General features: G+C 43.7%; 1 protein-coding gene across 3 annotated transcripts in view; it reads right to left on the minus strand.

Moving 5' to 3' along the window:
* The window catches only part of Prickle2 (prickle planar cell polarity protein 2), a 345,493-nt gene extending 341,210 nt beyond the window's left edge, over window positions 1-4,283 (minus strand). The window contains exons 1-2 of one of the 3 annotated variants that reach the window (XM_031382618.1): window positions 3,931-4,283; window positions 3,270-3,355 (exon numbers count right to left, since the gene is read on the minus strand). In XM_031382618.1, coding sequence (XP_031238478.1) covers window positions 3,270-3,355; window positions 3,931-4,080 — 236 coding nt within the window. In that variant the 5' untranslated portion in view covers window positions 4,081-4,283. Of the gene's footprint in view, window positions 1-3,269; window positions 3,356-3,930 lie in introns of those variants that run through there. The other 2 variants (XM_031382619.1, XM_031382620.1) reach the window with 2 other exon arrangements.
* Window positions 4,284-17,134: the final 12,851 nt, after the last annotated feature.

The following is a 17,134-nucleotide window of genomic DNA, read 5'->3' on the forward strand; positions in this document are numbered from 1 at the left end:
TCCCTTACTAGCTCCGATCAGCAAGATTCCCCTCCCTTTCTCCATTTAGAACTCCACCCAAGCGTCATCTCCCCAGAGACTTCGAGTGAACCACCTTATCTAGGATTTAATTATTTGTGGAATGGGGCCCGGAATCCTGATTGTCTGTCTCTTGCTGAGTCGCCACCACGGTACAACAAAAACACCTGGCATACAGCAGTCATTCAAATATTTGTGCTGTAGAGTCTTCCAGTGAGACAGGAAAGGGAGCCTAAGTCCTTTTTCCAAGGTCACAGAGCTAGTCAAAGAACAGATGCCAGCTACATTTTGGGTGAACTTCAAAGCCCCAGGTCTGAGCACTGTGCCAGAAGAAAGCAGTTTGTTTCCTCTGGGCTTCCTTCCTAGAACTCACAGCCCTTTGCGCTAGCAGGCAATACCTTACTTCGATCTACTCTGGAGAGATGCCTGGGTAGGCATTGGGATGGAGGAGGATCAGGTTGGATGCACACACACCAGTTAAGTGGCTGGGGTCACAAGGGAAGCTCTTAGGGTTTTTTTTTGTTGTTGTTGTTGTTGGTGTTGTGATGGTTAATCTTCATTGTTAGGTTGTTTGGACTTAGAATCACCTAGGGAATGTATTTTTAGGTTTGTCTACGAGACTGTTTCCAGAAAAGTATAACTGTGGAGGAAAGATCCACACTAAATATGGAAGACACCACCCGAAAGGCCAGAGGACCAGCATTCGTCTCTCTCTGCTTTTCTGACGATGGCTACAATGTAACTAGCTCATTCGAGAGCTTCTGCCCTCACGTCCTTCTCATCATGACAGACTACTATTGTGGGAAGTAATGTTCTAATAAGCCCACATAAAATACATACAATCCAGATGTTTGATTCATAAAACAAATGCCTAGATTGGACAGATCTAGGGCTATTGTAACTTCTTCCCCCAGTTATAAAATCCCTTGTCACTTGCTGTTTCTCCTGGCCACATGGCTCTGGTCTATGGTGGCTTCCTCTATTCCACCTGACCTCTTTTCTTCCCCCACACCCACCACCCAACCTCCAGTCCCACCTTTCTCCCTCCATTGCCCCGTCACAGGTGCTAACCTTTTATTGACCAGTTATGTTGGGGAGAAGGTCCACATGACATCACTTGAATACGTGAGCTCACTGGGGACAACCACACCTTGAGGAACCAGTTTCAGCTATAGGGTACAAGCAGCATCAGACTAAACCACTGCAGACTACCCCCAAACTACAATCAAAATAAACTATCCCTTCCTTAAGTTACTTTGGTCATACAGCTTGCCACAGCAATGGGACTTGGAATCTTGGAAAAGATGTGTGTTCTCCTTGTGTCAGAACAAAAGCAAGCTCCCGGTGCCTGACACTCCATCCCTTCTTCATCCCCAGGCACTGGTGTCTACCAAAGGGCTTAGGGATCCCCAGAAAAAGAAGGTAACAGGACCATTTAAAAGACGACTACAAAGATTACTAGAACCCCACAAATGATCAGGCAGAAGGTCATCCAAGCTGCTTCCTGTCCAGTGACGGAGGAAATACCATAAAAACCCTATTCATGGCACAAAAGGGAAGCCTTTTTGCTGGTGCTCGTGGGGAAATTACTTCCATGTGAAAAATCCCTCAGTTTGATGAAAAGGTCTCTTTTCCTTCATGAGCTGAAAATAAAACCCTTGTTTTTCCCATCAAAAAATCAGCTGGGTTAAGATGATGTAAAGTTCTGAGAAGCTATGATCATGAAGGTCAGAGCCACCCTGGTCATCCAGCATCCTCAAATAAGTGAGTTATATCTCCTCCTGGGCAGCTCTTGGAAGGAAGCTGGGACCAACAAAATTAGTGTGCATCTACTCTGGGCCTGGAAATAATTCTTTAAACACTGCACTTAAACCCAGGTAAGTGTCCTTGTCTCTCCTGTCTAACAGTAGAGAAATTGGGAACTGTAAACTCTTAGGGACTGAGCGTTCAGAGGTCACACAGCTCTACACCCTCAGTGAGCCACTTGCCAACTGGCCTCTGGTCAGAAGGTGATCCGTAGGCAAAGGAAGACAGTGAGACCACAGACCACCTGCCCTGCTCATCACTTCCATTACATTGCCAGATGGATCAAGAGAAGCCATGAGCTATTCTATCCCACTGAATTTAACTTACAAAAAAGGTTTCAATGTCCATGCCCATGTGGAAGCCGCTTTCATACTTGAGACACCCAAGGGCCTGCCCAGAGCATATCACATTGAAGACATCACTGACACTGTTGACAGATGTCTATGTCTCCAATTCACATATTTATAATGTCGCCTGCCTGGACTCTGCCACACTAGTCATTAAATGCTTGAAAGCCCCAAGTCTGTGCTCATTGCCCTGAAACAAAGGCAGAGAGCCTGCCAGGCTCATCTGAGGTGGGAACAAAAGCACTTCATCTCTGAAGAAAGCAGCTGGGGGTTTCCTTAACATGGAATACCCAGCATGTGCCATTGTTGTAGGAACCAGAGATGTGCAAAGGTGGTGGGGGTGGGGGTTTGGGGTCACAAGTAACTTTTCTCTGTTGTATCCAAAACAGTTTTCTTCAAAGGACCCTGTGAGTGGTAGAAAGGATGCTTTAATCCTAGAATGATACTGGCCAACTATCCTCTGTGCCCACTTCTTCCTTTTCATAAAGATGACGGGGAGAGAACTCACCTTTATATCCCCGAGCGGAGTCTGGAAACCCACACCCCAACTTTCCTCACTCACTGCCCTGCCAATAAGATGCCGTGGGAGGGTACCCGGATCCCTCCACTCCCAAACAAAATCATTGCAAGCCAGCTGAGGCTGCCTGAAAATCAACATTCGAGGCACATTAATAAGAAACATCTGGCCACGGGAAGAGGGTTGACACAGCCCAGGCAGGCAATGGTGGATTTGTGGTTGGGACCCAGAGTTACAAGGACTGAACTGAAAGCGCAATTGGAAAACACCAGTTAGTCTAGGCAATCCTCCACCCACTGCTCCATGGTGCCTGGCAACACTACCCTGCTCCAGGTTTGAATTGTTTGGGGCAGAGTTACCTAGAGACTTCCCACTTAAAGCTCTGGCATCAGGAAAATGCATCTCCTGCATCCTCCAGTGTCTGGCCACCACTTCCACCTTCAATATTTGTAGCAGATGTAGCTGGGCTCTTAAAGGAACAGTGTGTGCATTCTTTCCATGTGACTTAGAGGATATACTTAAAAGGAGGAAAGTGTATTTATCTTCTTCCCTATAGTGTTGTGTGTTTAAGACCATCCTACCTCCATTTATGCAAGGCGAACCCGGGACACTGGTCACCACAGGCGTTACATGGCTGGCCTCTCTCAATCCGACCCAGTCCGGTCAACTTCAAAACAAAAAGACAACACAAGCATGTCCACCACCAGGGCTCCCCTCAAAGCCCTACTTGTATCCTAGGCAGGAAGGCCTGCCCCTCCCACCCCGCCTCTGTGATTGGACTCAACTGTTTTCTGATGTTGGGGACTTGGGGCCAGATTCTCCCACCTGGAGAAGGGCGTGTGATCCCAGGTGGGCTGTCTATAGAGAGAGAGCATGGGCACCAAATCACCAAGAAATGGCTTGGCTGGGGCTTTGTCTCCCCCTGACACCTTGGTCACCGGTTTCTAAGAAACAAAAGCAAGACCTTTCCGTTCCCTGGAGTTGCGGGGACCACCTGGTGGTTGCCCTGGACTAAGCCAGTGCTCCTAGGAAGAGGGTAACTGGGACACCCAAAAACCAGTCCCAGGTCCTGTCTCGGTGCTGGGGTTCCCAATATTCCTTAAGAGAAGAGGAAAAGAAAAAGGTTCACTACCCCCCACCCTGGTGCCCTGAACCAGGCATTTAGGGTCCAGGTCCCTGGTGGCACTGTCGCCCGGCCTGGGGTAGGGCCCAGCCCCTCGCGCGCCCGCGGGGCCAGCTTACCTGGGGCCACAGGTGCGCGGCCGCGGGGCGGAGAGGGGCTGGGCCCGGGCGCTGGCTGCCGGCGGTGGGGACCGGGCGGGCGGCTCCGCTCGGGTGGAGGACACTCACCGAGCGGCGGGACAGTCTTTTCCGCGAGCTCCGGCTGAACATGGCCGGGCGCTTCCCGCACGCAGTGCTGTCGGTTCAATGTGTCCGCGCTGCAGCCGCCGGGAGGGCGGGTGGCCTGGGCCAGCCCGGCGCAGTCGTCAGCCGGGCGGTCTCCGCCTAGCTGTCCCGCCTGGTTCGGGAGAGCACGTTTCCCCTCCTCCCTTCCCTCTGCAGCTCGCTCCCCGCCTGCTGGTCCCTCCCCTCTCGGCGAGCTCCCCGCCCTCCCCCAGCCAGTCCCATCCTCTCTGGCACCAGCTGAGGCCACTTTCTCTTTTCTGCTGCTTCCTTGCCCTCTGGGGAAAACTCTTTGACTGGCCCAGCCCCTAAAAGCTCTTCCGCTCACTCTGGTCCCTGAAGTTAGGGGCCAGGGGACACTTTCACAAACGTCGGGCAGAGGTGCAAAGATGAGAGATTTTCTCGTTAAATTTAAACATTTAAACTCTTCTTCCACTGTGTATTAATGATCTCTCAAAATTTGTTAAACTTGTATGTCTTATCAATATATGTGTCTAGTATAAATGTATGCATATAAATGTATGTATATATACATATATATCAATGCATAGATAGATAGATAGATAGATAGATGGGTCCATAGATGGGGGTGGGGGTGTCTCACTATGTAGCCCTGGCTGGTCTATGTAGAACACACTGGCCTTTAACTCACAAATATTGACCTGCCTCTGGCATCCGAGTACTGGGATTAAAGTCATGTGCCACCATGACCTGCCCTTTTATCAATCCTTTTTTAAAAAGATGTAACAGAAGCCTTTATCTTATAGCATAGTTGAAGGATGCAGGACACCATGCAGTGGTTGTGATGGGCACAAACTCAGGGCTGATGGAAGATTAGGGATCGAAAACAAGGATGCCGTTCTAAGAGGCAAAGCTGTGGTGTCCACTAGTCATTGATACTTCAGCTCAAATAACACTTCTCCTGAACTCTCTCCATCACCCACTATGCCATCTCTTACACGTTCATGACATACAAAGCATGTGTTGACATCTGTTCTCAACCAAACCCAAATGACAGAAGGGCCTTGTCTTCTTCTTCACTTTAGCACATATGTAGGCTTGCACACTCTGGATACTCCTGAAAGTCAGAAGAAGGCAATTTGTCATCACTGAAAAGACAACGGTCATCTTCTGGCTTAGCATTTTATATATGGGACACTGAAGTTGAATGAAGAGAAGCCATCTCCACCTGAGGTAACACAGCAAGTGAGGGGCAAGATACATACCTGTCAAAGTCAAAGGAATAGCTGGATGCAACTCAGACAACCCCTTCTTCATCAGAACAAGCTGTCCATCTTCACCAAGACAACAAAGTTTAGTTTGGTTCTAAGGGGAGGCATGTAAGGCTTTGCCTCAGGAGCAAAATTTACAGAGAATACATTCAGCAATTAAGACTAACATTTATGTACCATGATCAAAGAATCAAAATCAATATCAGATATATCCACCGAATCCTGCCTGGCTTCACCTACCTCACCCTCCTCCTGGCCCTTATAAAAATGCTCTGAGACCCCAAGGGCTATGGTGAGTTCAGTCAGTGACATGCTTGCTCTGCAAGTATGAAGCCTGTGTTTGAGCCTCAAAACCCACATTTAAAAACAGAAAGAAAACAAAAGCTAGGCATGGTGGAATACACATGTAAACTCTGAGCTGGGATGTGGAAACAGGAAGATCTTTGGGGTTCACTGTTCGGCCTGTCTAGCCTACTTGGTGAGCTCCAGACCAATGAAAGGCCACATCTCAAAACAAAACAAAACAGAGCAAAACAAAACCCTAACAACCCTATTTCATTGATGTAAGTGGTAACCACCCACTACTGTCTTTGGTGGCAGTCGTAGAGAATAAGCCTTGGCATATGGAGTGATGTTGTCTTCTGAACATAACAGAACCACTGCACTCATGAACGTATAGAAGTTGAAGTTGTCTGCATAAGGTCAAGCCATCAACATTCCAACCGATGTGCAGAAGGGAGGGCTGCCTGGTCTCCCCACCCCTAACTGGGGAGCTAATGGCACTCAGTGACATCCAGGAAAGAGAGAGAACCGACTTTCTTTAAGGGTATGCCCTCTGGTAGATCTACCAGGACCCAGTGAATAGCCCGATACCTATGAGTGGCATAAGGGGAATACAGAGTAGGAGGAGATGGGAGCATGGGGTGAACAGGATTGAAATACAGGCATGGACATATTCAATCAAAGAATTAATAAAAAGATATTTTATTGACTAAATATAAGGCAGTAGCTTCAGCTTTTTTTTTTTTTTGGCAGGGGGAGGGTCAGGGTAGGATAGTAATAGAAACTTCTCAGGTCAGGATGCTCACTGGATCCTCTCAGAAGAGTTACTGTACATTCATGTCTGCCCTGTAGGAAAAGGCCATGAGGAACAGCATGGTGCTGTAATTATGGATGGTGTCTACATGTATTTTAACTGCAAAACTTTTTAGGGCAACACACTAAGAGCTTCAGTGCTGTGTAAGTTTCCAGGAGATGGACAGCAGATGTCTAGAGGAAATGAAACCTGCTATTTATTCCCCAAAAGGAGCTACTGGCAGGTGCCTTGTCCCAGGTCTTGCTCCTAGATAGATGAGGCTAGTAAAGAATGAGCAAAAATGACATCCTTAAGAATGTGAGTATATGAAACATTTGTTTAGACAAAGAGGAGATACAAGATTGATGTGAATGAACTTCATGAGTTATTGGAATAAGCCACATTGTTACATAGTTTCCTCCAGATTAAAACCTTCCATCTTGAAAAGAATTAACATTAAGATATTAAAAAGGAGGTGAAACACAGGCTGGTCTAAATAGAAGTGACACAGTGTATCTTGCAGGGATGCTAAAGAAGTAAACAACTGAAAGACTTTAGGAAGTCCCTGAAACCGACCAGATTCACTTAGGCTCCTCCTCCCCAGGCATATATAAACAGTAAAGACTGCTGGCAAATGCTCTTAGACAAGCTGAGCTGCCAGAAAGTAAATCACACCTAGAAAGGACACTCTCTAGCCTGTTGAAATGCCTGCAGGTCCAGGCACTGTGGTCCAGGTTTCCAGAACTCATGAGTTGTCACTCACTGGTGGGCTTCTGGTGATGGAGCTTTATTTGAGTCATTTCTATTTCTGGAAGTAACCCCTCACCCATATCCCTCTAAGTTACTCCAATAGAACTCCCTTGTTCACCAAATTGGACTTTGGTGGTATCCATCCTTTGTCTGTCATTAGTTTCCAATCTCTGGTGAGAAGATATTTATTTATATCTCCCCAGGAATAATAGTATCACACAACACAGGCATGAGCCCTAGGACACCCCATAAATCAGGTTGTAGGAGTGCTTTCTCCATGCATATTTTTATAAGAGCACCCTTTCATGGACGTGGTCCCTCCTGATGCATTCCTGCCAGACAGGTATAAATGTCCTGCAGCTTATCTGATCTTTCCTATATACTCATCAGTTACTTTCTCTTGATCAGGAAGATGAAGTTTAGGAAGGAAGGAAGGAAGGAAGCAAAGAAGGAAGGAAGGAAGGAAGGAAAGAAGGAAGGAAGGCAAACCCTTGCCATCAGCTGTATGCAAACAGCAGGCAACTTTGTTGTGCAGTGCCTTTGCATTTGTGGTCTTTGATCTATGTTCCCTCCTAGTCTCTGCAGGCAATGTGATTACAAACGGAGCATGAAGAAATCTTCATACACATTTGTCAGCATGCGGGTCTCTGCTGGTACATGAAGTGAAAAGCCAAAACCAAGGCAGTGTAGCTTTGATTAGGAAAGACACACCACACCTTAGGATGAACTGATGTGAGATTTAAAGTTTTTTCTCCTTTCTGCTTCTGAAATATAGTTCCTGTAATGAACATATGTTCATTCTATAAGCAGAAACATAAGAAGATCTAAAATTGAGAAATATGCCCTTGTTGCTTGAGAGGTTTTTTTTTTTTTTAAACATCAAATTGGGACCAGGTATAGCAAACAGTGTGTGTCTTCCCTCACCTTAACCTATATAAAGGTCTCTAAATTATTTAGTTTGGCTTTTCTATTTTTTCTCTTATATAAATCTGTGGCTTTTTAAGTCAAGTAAAGCTTCTCTCCTGCTGTGCTGGCATACCTGCAGAAGACCTCAAAGATGTGTCCATAAAGAGCTTCCTATAACAGGAATGAAGAACAGAGTGTGTAAGTGCAGCCTCACCAGGGGTACATTTATTTGTGGAATGTACTAGTGACAAATGTGGATGCTGTAAAGGGCGTAAAAATCACCTGAACAGCAGTCAGCATTTACAGTACCATCAGGATGTCCTTGGAATCTTACAAACGGTGCTTTGCAAAAGAGGTTTTCAGGCTTAGAGTGCTGGGGAAATTGAGGAGGGTGACCAGGGACACGTAGAGAGAAATTTCTTGTAGTGATGGAATATACAGTTTTTTCTCTTTCTTCCCAAGAAGCCTATTTCCGTACTCTATAAATTTTCCCATCTGAGCATAGGTTCCCCCCCACAGATCATTTTTATATATGTTGATATATATATGTGTGTGTGTGATTGTATATATATATATATATATATATATATATATATATATATATATAGGACACACACATATATACACAATTATATATATGAATGTGGGTCACTTATATATGTGGATATATATATGTATATATATATATACATATATATATATACACATATGTGTATATAGTCAGAAAACTGGAAAGAAAAGAAGTGAGTACTTAGGCTAAGTACTTCACAAAGCATTAAGTAATCTGGAATTTATAAATATACTCTAATGCATTTAGGAAAAGTAAAAAGAACTAAGCAATATACATACTTCTCATTAAGAAGACATGGCCCCAACTCATCCTAAATGTCAAATGCAAAAAAAAGTTCAAATATGTGGCTAAAAGAATAGTCCACAGTTGTTTCTGAGACAAAAAAGTCACCATTGATCTGAATGTCTAGGCACTGAAGGTTTACTAAACAACAGAAAATACTAAATAACTAAGAATATGGTCTCTTATTTTTGGAATGACACTCTTCTTTCATTGCAAATGAAATGAAATTAATTTTGGAATATGAATATAGAATATGGAACAATTTTCCTAAATATTATTTTATTTGAAAAACAGTTTACAAAATAATAATTAAAACACATATGGAAGAAGTGCGGTACCCACTATACTCAAAAATAAGGCATCCTTTGTAAATAAAAATAGATAGATGCATAGATAAATAACAGAAAGAACCAGAAATGACAATAAACAGTGTTACTAGTTAAGATAGTTTGACTTTCAAGTGATGGAATAGTTTATTCTGTGACTTTTACGCTTCACTGTCTACTTGACTAGATTTAAAATCACCATAGGGGGTTGGAGAGATAGCTCAGGCTTTGAGGGCTAGGCTCACAATCAAAAATATAGAGTCACTGTAAAAACATACCTCTGATGGTTTCTTGGAGTCTGTTTTCAGAAAGGCTTACAGAGCAAGGAGGACACACCCTGGATGTCAATGGAATCCCATGGGATGGAGTCCTGGTCTAAATAAAAGGGGGTGAGTGATCTGAGCACCAGCATTCGTCTCTCTCTGCTTCCTGACTGCAGATCATGTGAGCAGCTGCCTGGTGCCCCTACAGCTGTGTCTTCCCCACCATGAGGGACTGTACCCCTATGCTGACCTAGCATAAATCCTTCTGCCTTAAGTTGCTTTGCTGAGGCATTTTGTCAGTCATCAGAAACTTAATTAACACAACTATCCAAGTTTTCTACAATTAGTTTACAGTTCTTTTTATAATGAGTAAAGCTAAAGATATTAAATTAGTTCTTAGTTTCTTTGAGTTTTGAATGCTGTAGCAGTATATTTTGGGTATAAAATAGTGGAAGTTTTTTGTTTTTTTTTTTTTTTTTTTTTTTTTACTTATGTGTGTATTTTCTTTATACTAAACTTTTATATCAAATTTTATTTTATAGCAAATTATATCTTATACAAAAATTATATTTTACACCAAAATGAAGGTTCCTTTTTAAACTGAAAGTATGCATTTTAAATACACATACATTGGGGTACAAAAGGGAAACAAGAATGTGATTTAATTCTATTTACTTAAAATATGCTTTTAAATGTTAACAAATTCAGATAAATTGAAATCATGTAACTTTTCTCATCATAACGCAATAAAAGTTAAAAAAAAATAAAAAAAAGAAAATATCATCCTGAGTGAGGTAACCCAGTCTCAAAAGAAGACATGCAATATGCATCTACTGATAAGTGGATATTAGCCCAAGAGTTGGGAATATCCAAGGTACAATTCACAGACCACATGAAGCTCAAGAAGAAGGAAGACCAAAGGGTGGATGCTTCAGTGCTTCTTAGAAGGGGAAACAAAATACTCACAGGAGGAAATATGGAGAAAAAGTGTGGAGCAGAGGCTGAAGGAAAGACCATCCAAAGACTGCCCTACCTGGGGTTCCATCCCTTATACAGTCATCAAACTTGGATTCTATTGTGAATGCTGGGAAGTGCTTGCTGATGGGAGCCTGATATGGCTGTCTCCTGAGTAGCTCTGTCAGAGCCTGACAAATACAGAGGTGGATGCTCACAGCCACTGGAGTCCCAGATGGAAGAGTTGGAGAAGGGTCTGAAGAAGCTGAGGGGGCTTGCAGCCCCATGGGGGGGGAGCAACAGTGTCAACTGGCCAGACCCCCTGGAGCTCCCAAGGATTGGACCACCAACCAAAGAGTACACATGGAGGGACCCATGGCTCAGGCTGCATATGTGGCAGAGGATGGCCTTGTTGGACATCTGTGGGAGGAGAGGCCCTTGGGCCTAAGGGTGTTCCATGCCCCAGTGTGGGGGAATGCCATGGAGGGAAGATGGGAGTGGGTGGGTGGTTAGGGGAGCACCCTCATAGAGGCAGGGGGAGAGGGGATGGGGTAAGGGGTTTTTCACAAGAAAGACCTGAAAAGGGGTAACATTTGAAATGTAAATAAAGGAAATATCCAATAAAAGAAAAAAATACACATGCATAATTGTCTTATGAGACAAATATTAGGGTTTTTGATGGAAATACTTCAGGTAATTTCTTTGCAATTTGCTATACTTTTTGGGTTACCAGTCTTATAAATACTAAATGTTTTTTTATAGTAACAGAAAACCATATCTTTGGCCTCTTCTTCTCTTCTGGCTTTACAATGTATGTGTGTTTGCTAAAAAATCTCTCTAAAAGCTCATTGATCCAAAGTTAACCCTTTAGTCATATCTTCTTACTTACGTCAGCCTACTGCAGTAGAGCACATTCCTCAGTATCTGTATCAGAACTGGGAGCTCACTAAGGTCAGAGGGGACCGTGATTTGCCTAGTAGCTGTGGTGAGAGCAATGAGCTTAAGTGTATTGATCCCTTGGTATCTCAAGGAATCACTTCATATGAAAGTCTCCCAAGGATTGTTCAGCTCCCACACATGATCTGATATGAGATCTGGATGCATCCAGAAAAGGATAGTGCCCTCCAATTCACTCAGAAGTGTGCTTAAGGAGTCAGCGTGTACTAGGGAGGACAGCATGCCACAGCAGGGAGGAGCGTAGACATTCACAGTCTCCCCATAACTGCTTTCGTTTCCTGATGAGCCCTAACCTTTTTCTCCAGCTCTTCACCCATGTTGGAGTGTTTCTCGCAGTGCCTAAGGTTGTCATAACTGCATTGTTCACCTACCTGGGAAGGAGGAGCTATGAAAAGGAAGAAGAAAGCTTCCATGCACAGCATTGCCATGGCCTTCCTAACCCATCCCTGAGAGGCACGAGAAATGAAGGCTAGTGTTCCGACACAGAAACCTGGTACGTCTTCTCAACCCTACTTAAAAATCTCACACACCCCCTCCCGGAACTCTTTCAAAACAAGGTTCAGAACTGGGGGCTGGCGAAATGGCTCAATGAGTAAGACCACTTGCACGAACCCAGGTTTGGTTCCTAGTACCCATGAGGCAGCTAACAACCACTGTGTGTGTGTGTGTGTGTGTGTGTGTGTGTGTGTACTTGCATGCATATATATATATGTATATTCTATGCAAGCAAAAACAGTCACATACATAAAATAAACTAAATAAATCTTTAAAAAAGAGTTTCAAATACAGAGTGGTTCTCTACCTTTCTGTGCTTTTGATGGTAAAATTGAAGGTTTAATTGAATTTAATCCCAGTTAATGGATTAAAAGCTTCCAAACAAAACCCAAAGGAGGTCAACTACAGGGACATGACCATTACAACATAAACATCAACTGTTTCTCTCCTTTCCCTTTGACAAGCATACCTCTAAGCAGCTTAGAAACTGTCTCCCAGAAACAGTTTGGTGAAGTTAAAAAGAACTCATAAGCCCAGTCCACATCCCGGGTCAATTAAACCTGAATTTTGGGTGAGAGTCATGACCCAGCTGTCCACACTTTAAGAATTTCCCAGGTAAGGCTTGGGGGGAGGAAAAGAAGGGGGGAAATAACAGGATTGTATTATAATAAAAAAAAATATATTAAAAAAAAAAAAAAGAATCCCCAGCAGATTCCCTCAAACAGGCATTACAAGACAGCTTGGTCCATGTTATAACAAAGCTTCTCCTAGCCAGCTGCTTTAGCTGAAGTATCTGCCATGGTCTTTTTTTTTCTTACCAGAAGCTGTATCCACCTCTACTGTCATCAGAATGGCCTGGTCAACACCCAGTGATGGTTACCATGATATCTAAGGAGGCAGAGTCTGGTCTCTATAAGACTTTGTACTTGACATACTTGGATACACTCCATGACTAGGTTATGTTTGTGACTCTGGAACCAAGTAGCTGAAAGAACCAACTTAAGAGGGGAAGAGTTTAATTGGTTCACAGTTCTTGGACACAGAGGGTCTTGGTCCATCATAGTGAAAAAACATGGTTCATCAATGTGTGGCTGCAGGAACATATGGAAAGGGCTGGGCACTGAGAAGCAGCCCAAGGAGCAGAGGAAGCTAGGCATTTTGGATCTGTGATCTATGTTTGCCAGCTAGGCCTCACTTCCCAAAGACCCACAACCTCGTAAAATACCATCAGTGTCTGAGAAACAGGCATTCGAAACATGAGCCTATGGGGGACATTTCAAGTTTCAACCAGAAAGAGAGAGGCAAGTGTGCAGTGCTTAGAAGAGCTGATGGTCACTGTCTCTTAAAGGAACAGAGGGAGGGGTGAGTGCTTTGGGGACCAAGAGAAAGAAGACTCAATTAATTGGCTGGCTGAGTTAGGGCTACTACTGATGCAATGAAACATTATGACCAAGGTAACTTGGGGAAGAAAGGGTTTATTTCACTTAGTTTATCATCAAAAGCAGTGAGGTCAGGTCAGAAACCTGAAGGCAGGAACTGATGCAAAGGTCATGAAGGAATGCCACTTAACCACTTGCTTCCCATGGCTTACTCAGCCTGTTTTCTTATAGAGCCCAGAACTTAAGGGTGGCCCTCCCACAATGGGCTGGGCCCACCCGACAATCACTAATTAAGAAAATGCCTTACAGCTGAAGCATATGGAGGCATTTTCTTAATTGGAGCACCCTCCTCACTGATATCTCTAGCTTGTGTCAAGGTGACATAAAATCAAACAGCACATGGCTATATGATTCAAGGGGCGATGTAACATTTGCAGATGCTTGCCATGACACGATCTTAGAGCATCCTAGAAGGGGCCTGAGCTGTGTCTCTAGGATGGGGAAGGTCACTGTTAAACTGTCATCTGCCAACAAGGAGGCAGTTTATCCTTGGACTTGAAGAACATAAACCCAACTTGTATCAAAATCCATGACATTCCTCAGTTGCAATTTGTTGGAACACCTGTGCTGAACTGTCTGTCACTCTGAAACAGAGACGTCGTCTTTAATTCACTAGGCTTGGAAGAACACAACTCAAACCTAAGTCCTAAGGTATGGACTCTAAAAAAATCCTGCTTGAAGCATTCCTAAATCCTCTTTACCTGTTTTTTCGATGTAGGTTTGTTGTTTACTCCCTATTAGAGCTGAGAAAAGTGAAATGCTTTTTTTTCCCATGCTAGTGGGCATGTGACAGATTCAGGATCTTGATGGAGATCTGTTTGAGATCCCAATGTTAATCACTTTAGCCAGAAGCAGTAGGTAAGCAGGTAGTGTGATACCAACTCGTCTTGCTTTGGACTGAGGCTTGAAGAACTCTTTCTGAGTTACTGTGAGAGGGAGGGAGAAAGCAGAGCTCCCAGAGGTCTTGCACCAGTGACAAGTTAAATGCCTCTCTTTGGAAGTGACTGAGAGAAATGTTATGCTAATGTTCACTACCCCTGTGGGAACTGCCCCCAAAGATTCCCAGAATAGAGCAGCTTATATATCCTAATTAAAATCATTCCCCAGTCTCAACAAGGACAGAGTATGACTAAATCCACAATCTAATGAAATAAACAAGTCCAATTTTAATAAATATTATAAATTTCCCCCTCCTATTCATGCTTGGCTTCTCAACAGACAAATCAGTTTAAAGGTCTAGGGCTAAGTGTCTATGATTTCAGTTGAATTGGAGATTCAGTGTTTTTTTCTCTCTCACAATATTATCAAGTTAATCTGATTGTTTAGGATTTCAATCAACTGGCTTCTCCTACCTGTAATTAACTAGCAGCTCCCCCACCCTACCCTTCAAAAAACCTACGTTGACATAGTATCTGGATCTGACCTTCTCCTGATTCTTTCCAGCTGGGGAAGTCGCCTCTTTTGCCCAGCAGTTCTCATACCCAGCTGCACACTAGAATCAGCTGGGGAGCTGTTTTATTTAATATGTCACAGCTGGCCCCATCCAAATGAATTAAACCAATATCCTGAGCTAGGACCAGACAATGGTAGTTTTTAAAGTTCTCCAGGTGAGTTAGAGCCTAACCAAAGTTGAAAATCTTTCTTTCTCCCATGCTTTCTTGACTCATCTGCCCAGACACTGCTTCTGTGCAGTATCCCACATTATCCTCTTACAGTGCTTCTCACCTCCACTCCCTCTCATCCCCACTGCCCACAGTAGACTATGCTCCCCTCTTTATGTAACTGAACAGAAGAGAGAAACAGATCAGAATGAGACTTTTAATTCCTTTCCTCTCAACTGTGATATCAAAGACCTAGCAGCCTTAAAGTCACCCATATGCTCCCTGGCATCATTTAGTGGAATCACCCAGAATCTGTGTTTAACAGAAACTCTGCAGTTTGAGAAGCACTATTCTAATGAAGGTTTAAACCCTCATCTTCAATGCAGGGACACCCAGAAGCACTTCCTTGGTGTAAACCCTGTTTCCCCAAGGTATGTATGGACTCTACAAAATCCTGCTTTAAATGTTTTTCTTCATTATTATCATCCTCTCTCTTTCTCTGTCTCTGTCTCTCTCTCTCTCTTCACACGCATGTGCACGCACACACACACATACAGATAGACAGACACACACACACACACATACACATACCTACATTTGGATTTTTGAGACAGGGTCTCACTGTGTGTCATTGGCTGTCCTGAAATTTGCTACATAACTCAGGCTGGCCTCAAACTCACAGAGATCTACCTGCCTCTGCCTCCCAAGTGCTGAGATTAAAGGTATGAACCACCACTATCAGTTGCTTTGGTGGTTCTTCATGCTTGATACCAATTTTGTGAGGCAGGTTTATTATTACTCTCTGTTGAAAGAAAGTAAGGCTGAGAAAAGTGAAGTGGCTTGTCTGTGTTAGTTTACTTCAGGATATGAGAGAGATCTAATGCACACAGTAGGCAAGCAGCTGGCGTGATATCAACTCTTCTCGCTTTGCACTGAAACTTCAAGGACTTTTCTGAGTTACTGTGAGAGGGGATGGGAGGATGAGGGAAATGAGAAGGGGTCCCCAGAGGTCTTGCTCCAGTGGCAAACTAAACATCTCATTTTGGAAAGGACCAGGAAAAATGTCATGCTAAATGTTCATGGCCCCTGTAGGAATGGCCCCCAGAGAGTGCTGTCTGGCTGCTCAGTGGCTCCTGGACATGAACTCACTTCCTCTCCAGCACAGACTCTGATCTCCTGGGTATGAAACTTCTGGTTTTGTTTTCATGTGCGATTCCACACCATACACAAATCATCAAACCAGATGCCCCGTCTCTGTCATGTACAGGGCACATGAAATTTAAAGGGGTTGTTTTTAAAAAAAAAAAAAAAAATCATAGAACTTGATTTTGAAAACACCCAACTTTCATTTGTAGCTCACAATTGGGGTCAGTAGGCCAACTGCTCAGTATCTACTTTGCCAATTAATTGAAATAATCAGTGTCACGAGCTAAGTTGGAAATGAGACCCAAATGGTGGCTCCTGGCATTCCTTGGGCTTGTAAAACGGATGAGTAGTAGACTGGATTGTTATTTCTTCATAAAAGTGGTTGTAAGGAATTGGGCCTGTATAGTTAGGGCAGGCTTCTGGTTTCTCCAGGACAACTAAATTCTACAGAACTACCAAAAGAATGGTTTGGTTTTATGTCTGTAACAATGGAGCAGGTGGAGAAGGGGTAGGAGGTGGTAGAGAGAGGGTGGGAGGAAATGAGGAGACGAGGGTAGTGCTCATCTCTACTCAGACACCTGGGTCTGTGACTTACTAGTGGCTGCGTCTGCATCACCCATGACTTCAGTGTCCAATATGGTAGTCACTGGTCACATGTGACTATTCAGTTACATGAACTAAAAGTAAAAGTTTACTTTCTCAATCATGTTAGCCACATGTAGCTAAGTGTTAGTGGACAATGCAGAGTGGAGGTTTTCCATTATTCCAGAAAGTTCTGTTAGATTGCTTGCTCTGAATACTACTCTCTACTGGATAACATGAACCTAACAAGAAAGAGGCAAGAAAGAGGAGATGGTGGAAGGTTATCAAGGAATAGCAAACTTATTTCACCGCTAATGCTATTTTCAAAAACTTGAGCCATGGCTTGTGTTACTGGAGGAGAAGTAATGCAATTTGTGCTTCAGAAACCTAAGCATAGGCTTGGCATCCCTACCACAGTGGCCTGAGCAGAAGTGTGATGCTGTTTCAGACTCCCCCTCCACAT

This window comes from Mastomys coucha, unplaced genomic scaffold (assembly GCF_008632895.1).
Source record: "Mastomys coucha isolate ucsf_1 unplaced genomic scaffold, UCSF_Mcou_1 pScaffold20, whole genome shotgun sequence".
NCBI lineage: Eukaryota > Metazoa > Chordata > Mammalia > Rodentia > Muridae > Mastomys > Mastomys coucha.